The sequence below is a fragment of the Acanthisitta chloris genome, unplaced genomic scaffold (assembly GCF_000695815.1).
Source record: "Acanthisitta chloris isolate BGI_N310 unplaced genomic scaffold, ASM69581v1 scaffold16067, whole genome shotgun sequence".
NCBI classification, from domain to species: domain Eukaryota; kingdom Metazoa; phylum Chordata; class Aves; order Passeriformes; family Acanthisittidae; genus Acanthisitta; species Acanthisitta chloris.
In genome coordinates, this window is record NW_008682156.1 from 8,455 (window position 1) to 14,727 (window position 6,273).

A 6,273-nucleotide genomic window follows, 5' to 3' on the forward strand; every position below is an offset into this window, starting at 1 on the left:
ATATTGGTGTCATTTTTCAAATATCAACATGTTATTTAAACTTCTCGTTGGAAACCCATTCTGATGGAAAGTGAGCATCAAGTAATTAGCGTTCCTATTAGGTAATGTTCCTGGAAAGCCTTGGTAAAGTAGCACTATAAAATTCTAGTGATTTCTTGTACCATTTACTGTGACCTTTTAATTTTTTTTAAAATACTTCTGAAGAGCTTTGAAATTTTGTATAATTTTTCTAGAAACACTCCTTTCATGTACAACTTTATAGTACTTCTGTACTTGCCATAAATTTTCGTGCATAAGTCTGCTGGTGGCAGTTTTTATCATATTTCTTGACTACTGTCCTTGGCAGTCAAAGGCTGTGTGAAGATTCATTGCTTTTAACTGTAGTTAGCAACAACAAAAGCAGCTTGCAGTATACCAGGGCCTTTGGTCCTCTGCTATCTGAAATATGTTTGCCAAGGTAAAACTGCAGTCTCAACACTGAGCAAACAGTGGCATATCTGAGCCTGCCCCGTTCATCTAGAAATGCTTCAGTGTCTTCCCATTTTAACAGCTGAAACATTCTATGGTGTTTCCCCTTTATTTTTCTTTTAGCATGGATTAGCAGTAGAGATGTTTCCTGAAGAAAGCTTGGTAAAGGGAGGGAGTATAGCTTGTCATTCCAGTGACTGCTCTCTCTGAAACATTATCCTGTGCTTATGTGGGAGTGTGTTAGATGGTGTTTGTTACTCATCCTTGAGGCTCTGTGAGAAAGTTAAGACCTGAATAAACTTTTGATGTTCCCAAATGTACTTTTGAGGAATATGATTATTGCTCCTTCACCAGTCAAGTTAACCAATCTACTGGAACTGTGTGGTTTTGGTTTTGGGGGGGAAAAACCCAAAACCTGAAGATGATGGGACTGTTGTTTTCAGTGTCCCACTGGAGGCAGATTATGGCACCTTTTATTTCCCTGTGGAAGAGTGCTTTCCAAAAGTGAGACCTGGTCTTTAAATAGCAGTGTTGGAGCACCCCAGATGAACTGTAATGCCTGAAATAACAACTTCAGAACCTTCTTACTTGTCAATTTTTGTGCTTCTTGCTGTTATCGAGTGGGGGGTGTGCTTTTATTAACTGTTGTTAAGTGATTTTTTTCTTTTGCTTTTCCAGGCTCCATGAGGCCCGCTCAGGAGATATCTGCAATGCCTGTGTTCTTTTGGTGAAAAGATGGAAAAAATTACCAGCAGGATCCAAAAAAAACTGGAATCACGTTAGTCACTTACTTCTCTTCCACCCCAAACTAACTTTTTCTAGAGAGGGGAGGTGCTGGCAAGGGTTGGGGTTTGCTGTTTTCCCCCACACTCTCCCTTTCCACCCTCAGCATTTCTAAATCCTTCCTGAAGTGTTTCCTGTTATGTGGTTCTTACCTGCCTTCATTTGGTTTATGTGCAAATGGTGATTATGCAAGCCTGAGCTGGAGGTACAGACTGATTTGTCTTGTAATTCCTTGTTTTCACAAGCACATAACTTTGTCCAAAAGTCTCTTATGACACTCAAAACATTTCAAATTTAGCTGGGTTTTTTTTTTCCAAGCAAGGTGACTTGCTAAAGCAACTCATAAATCAGTGTCATTTAATCACATAATTACAATGACTAATATTTTGCGGCTATTCCCACTCTTACCTTCTGTTTTGATACATCTAATTCCATTTGGGCCTAGGGCTGGAAGATGATCAGGATTCCTTGTATATGTAATAATCCCATGGTAATGGGACCCAGAGCTATGGGTATTACTACCAATAGCTTTAGTCAGGTTGAATTTGTTATTTTCAAAAAACAACTCCAGGGCAAATGCTTGGCAGGCACTCTTAACTGTACCTTATTGGTGTATACAAGTGTTGTGTACTAAACTGAATTTGTCAAAAATGAGAAGCTGGCAAAAGTTGAACTGAATGTGCTTTTTTAACTAGTTTGCTGCATTTTCCTACAGGCTCTGCCTCTTACAAACCAAATATAAATGAAACATGAGTGTCAGTGCATAGAACTGCCTTGGTTTAACTGAATTGGTTTTGAACACCTCCACATTAGTCAGTACAGGTACCTCAGCTGAGGCAGTGTCTGGGTATGAGGCAGAAGTATAACCACATGCATTTCTGTGTTCTAGGTGGTAGATGCCAGGGCTGGACCCAGTCTTAAAACAACATTGAAACCAAAAAAAATGAAAACTCTGTCTGGAAGCAGAATAAAGAGCAATCAAATCAGCAAACTGCAAAAGGAATTCAAGCGGCACAGTAAGTGGATCCAAAAAGATTTTGGAAATAAGCTTTAGCCTCCCCTAACATAGCTTACTGTTAGCTGGCTAAACTGAATCACCATCTAGATTTGATTGTGCATTCACACATTTGGGCACTCCCTTTTCACAACCTCCATTCTCTGAGAGCTTGGCAGGAGTGGGTGCAATGAGGAGGAAGAGCTTGGGTCCAGGGTGGGCTGTGAGACAGAGGTGGGGAAGTGGCAGGGGGGAATGGGGAGCCTGGTTTGAAAGTGTAGGCAGTTGTAGCTTATGTCCCATACTTAAATCACATGTGTCCAGAAGAATTTACTGGGCAAGACCCTCATTGAAACTGAAGTTGGAGCAGGCTTCCCCCTGCTCTCAGTAATGTGCTATAACCACTTTCAGCTCTCTTTTCCCAAGAAGCATTTAGGTCTTTTTCTCCCGTAAGTGCATTCAGCCCAGGCTTTCTATTTAGCCTGGATTTCCTTTCTCCCCTTTAAATTCCTACCATATTTTCTTGTACCTTCCTCTGATGGTCTCAGTGGCTTCATTCCACTAGCACATGGACTCTTCAAATAGATCTGAATTCATAGCTTTCCAACAAAGCCATCTGCCAGTTATGCTCTAAATATATGTCAGTACTTTAGGTTTTTCATCTAAAGCAAACTTTCCAGCTTCTTAGCTGTTGCTGACTTGGTCTTTTCTCTCTTGCAATTATTCTACCTAGAATCAGTAAAGTCCTTGACCCAAAGAGCTTGTAACTCCTCATTGTATGTGCTGTAGTTAATCTAATTGTTACTGTAGCTGCTAGAGATGACAGCTGAAAGGTAGGCAAGTAGGCACTCTGTTAAGGATTGTGTCTGCACTGAGTCCATAATTCATAGTCTTGATCCAGCAAAAGCTCAATACTGCCTAATACTGCCTAGTGCATAATGAGAATATATATATGTAAAATGCACTAGTGAGAAGAGCTTTGCAAGACTTTACCTCAGCGGGTGAGAAGGGAGGTGTACAGTGAGAGATGAAGAACCAGGTCTGAAGCACAGATACCCATCATCTTGAAGGAAGTTCCTCTGGTTCCAGAGCATGGCTTGCATGGGCTGTGTTTGAGCCAGGAACTGAAGCCTGATCCTGAGCCTCCTTCCAATCCCCCATGTACAAGGACCTTCTCCAGTTCCAAGGTCTGTGTCCCACAGGCTTACAGATCATCTCTGCATTGAATCCAGCAGGAGCAAGTGAAAGAAATAGGTGGTGGTTGTTAGGTTTTTCTTGTTAATTAAGAAAAGACTGTTCCAAATCCACATGCAACCTATTACAAGTCACCGGGTGCACCTTCTGATTGTTGAGTTTGCTCTTTGCCCTGCAGATTCCGATGCTCACAGCACGACTTCAAGTGCCTCCCCTGCCCAGTCCCCCTGCTACAGTAACCAGTCGGACGAAGGCTCTGACATGGAGATGAGCGCTGGCTCCAGCAGGACTCCAGTTTTTTCCTTTTTAGATCTCACCTATTGGAAAAGGTAAGCAGCAACAGAACATGCACTCTGTGCAGACAGCAATTCATGTCACGTACACACTGCTTGATTCTGCTGTTTCAAGAGTTGCTGCTGCTGAACTTCAAGGATGTAGTTTAAATCACAGAGCATTATACAATGCCTGTCTGTCTTTGGAAATAAATGCCATGTGTTTAAGATACTTCCCCCTATCTCGCTCCAGTTCCCTAAACACAGTTGCTGGAAAATGTTTTTACTGTTTTTGGGACTGACAGATAATATTCCTGTCTGTCATTATCTTGTCTTGTAACTATGCCCTGTAGATGTGATGTGTTGCCAAATACAAGAGTGCTCTCAGCTTGCCAGCAAAACACAGCACTTGATTTGGTTGACCTGTAATGGTAGTTGTCGGGGGGGGGGGAAGGAAAACCACAAGGTTTTCTGGGAACTGATGAGCTTGTTATCTTTTATTACATGTTGTGACACAGTAATCCCTTGTTTAGCTAATTGGTCCATTGAAATTGTGACTTTGCTGCCTCCTCTCAAATAAAGTTTGCAAGTGCATTGTAACATAGGTTAGTGCAGCTCAGATACTTGTGTATCTGGAGCTTCTCTGGGAAGCAAAGTGGGAGCCTTAGTTTTGTATAGGCATGTCTAGATTTTTCCTCTGTTCTTTTTTTTTCCTCCCCTCCCCACAGCAGTGTTGTGGATTTAGACATGGATTTTTCCTTTAGTGAGCAGCTTTTTTTGCCCCTATCCTCTGAGCTGAAGGCTCAGTAAAGTAGTGTCTGAGGTCAGGCTTATTTTTTGCAGTTTTGTAAATTCCCTGTATTCTAAACACATAAAGTACCTGTCTCCTTGCCGTGTCTTCCAGGCAAAAGGTCTGCTGTGGAATTATTTACAAAGGCCGTTTTGGGGAAGTCCTCATAGACACTCATCTCTTCAAACCTTGCTGTAGCAATAAAAAATCTGCCACTGAAAAACCAGAACAAGAAGGACCACAATCTCCAGTAGTCTCCACCCAAGAGGAGTGGTGACTTCCTTGGATAGCTGCAGAAGATTATACAGATCCTCTTATTCTCTGGAAAAATACTAGAAAAGTGACTGTTCACTTCGGACACCTGCTATGCTGCCAAAAGACTATTCCTTAGACCTGTTTTGGGTTTTATTGCTACAATTCCACAAACTCTGAAGCCAGTTTGAATCCTTTCAGAAAGACTGTACATAATATTTAAGATGCTATGGAACACTTGGCAAAGGTTTTGTATATTAAAGTATATGTAGTTCATGTTTCTGTATTGAAAGAAGCAGTGGTTGTAATGCTTTTTTTATTATTTTAAAAGTTGGTTGGTAAACTCCCTTAAATCCCCAAGAAAATATTTCACTCCTAGACATGTATGAGCCGATAACATAAACTAATACATAAAAATGTTATAAGTCATCTCTAGTTATATAAATATGTATTTTTCAAGGTGTGGAGATTTCACCCTATACTACTGATGTAACAAACAAATATTTCATCCCTCCCATGTGACACAGATTGGTAAACTGCAGACATCTGTACTATGAGTGGTTGCTATCTGAGAAGGCCTATAACAAAGTGCTCTTCAGGAGGAGTGGGAGAGCTCTCCTCCTTAGCCAAGGAGGAAGCTTTTACCTAAGAACTGAACAGAGCAAAAAGAGAGGCTACTTTATATTAACCCAGCAGCAGTTACCCTGGGCTTGGTCTAGTAACTGACCGGTGGCTAGAGGTGGACCAAGAAACATCTTGGTACCCAAGTTAGGTGTAGATGATGGGCAAACCAGAGTAACTGCTCTCTGTTGGCCCACTGCAGCTGGTATGTGACCACAGATAAGACGATTCTTGGTTTTGGACCTGACATAGAACCAAACCCTTTGCTAAGTATATCAGGCTCTGGTTCAGGGGCATAATCTGATTGCAGCCTGGGGTCTGGATTCACAATTGCTGTTTTTAAATGCTTCCCCTGCAGTGCTTCCCTGTGTTTGGGTTGTGTTTTTCTTTGTTTGTTTGTTTAAGCAACCACCAGGTCAATGCTTCTGTGAATACTGGATATGAAAAGTTCTGTTGAGAATGATGTTGTGCTGAATCCAGGCAGCTCTGTTTGCATATGTGATCAAAAGATAATACTTTCTACACAGATTCCCAGACAAACTTGTGTGCAAGTCACTGACACTCCTTCAAACTCCACTTTGCCTGTAGGGTGGAAGCAGCTTCCTGGAAGATTGTGCTACAGTTTTAGCTCCCAGTTGTTTCATGTTCCTTTTATGAAGGTTTAACTTGTGTGAGTTGGCAATTCTGCTTTTTGTTTGTTCGGTTTTTCTCTGGTTTTGGGGGGAGGGGGGGATTTTGCTTACTTTTACTCTTTTGGGATCTCCTACAATGGATTGATACAAGCTTTCCTTTTTGTGAGAGTCATCGACATAATACTGTGGTGGGTAGGGTTTAGGACTGGATTTCCGTGTAGTCTCCATTCCTGAAATGGGAATACTTAGCAAATGAAAATATAGATA

The 6,273-nt window shown here is 41.4% G+C and overlaps 1 protein-coding gene across 1 annotated transcript in view; it reads left to right on the top strand.

The window, feature by feature from the left end:
* Nucleotides 1-4,948, top strand: part of FAM60A (family with sequence similarity 60, member A) — a 5,553-nt gene extending 605 nt beyond the window's left edge. Inside the window, exons 2-5 of the mRNA XM_009078418.1 lie at nucleotides 1,147-1,246; nucleotides 2,141-2,267; nucleotides 3,618-3,768; nucleotides 4,616-4,948. Of these exons, the coding sequence (XP_009076666.1) occupies nucleotides 1,147-1,246; nucleotides 2,141-2,267; nucleotides 3,618-3,768; nucleotides 4,616-4,778 (541 nt within the window). The 3' untranslated portion in view covers nucleotides 4,779-4,948. The remainder of the gene's footprint in view (nucleotides 1-1,146; nucleotides 1,247-2,140; nucleotides 2,268-3,617; nucleotides 3,769-4,615) is intronic.
* The last annotated feature ends 1,325 nt before the right edge of the window (nucleotides 4,949-6,273 follow it).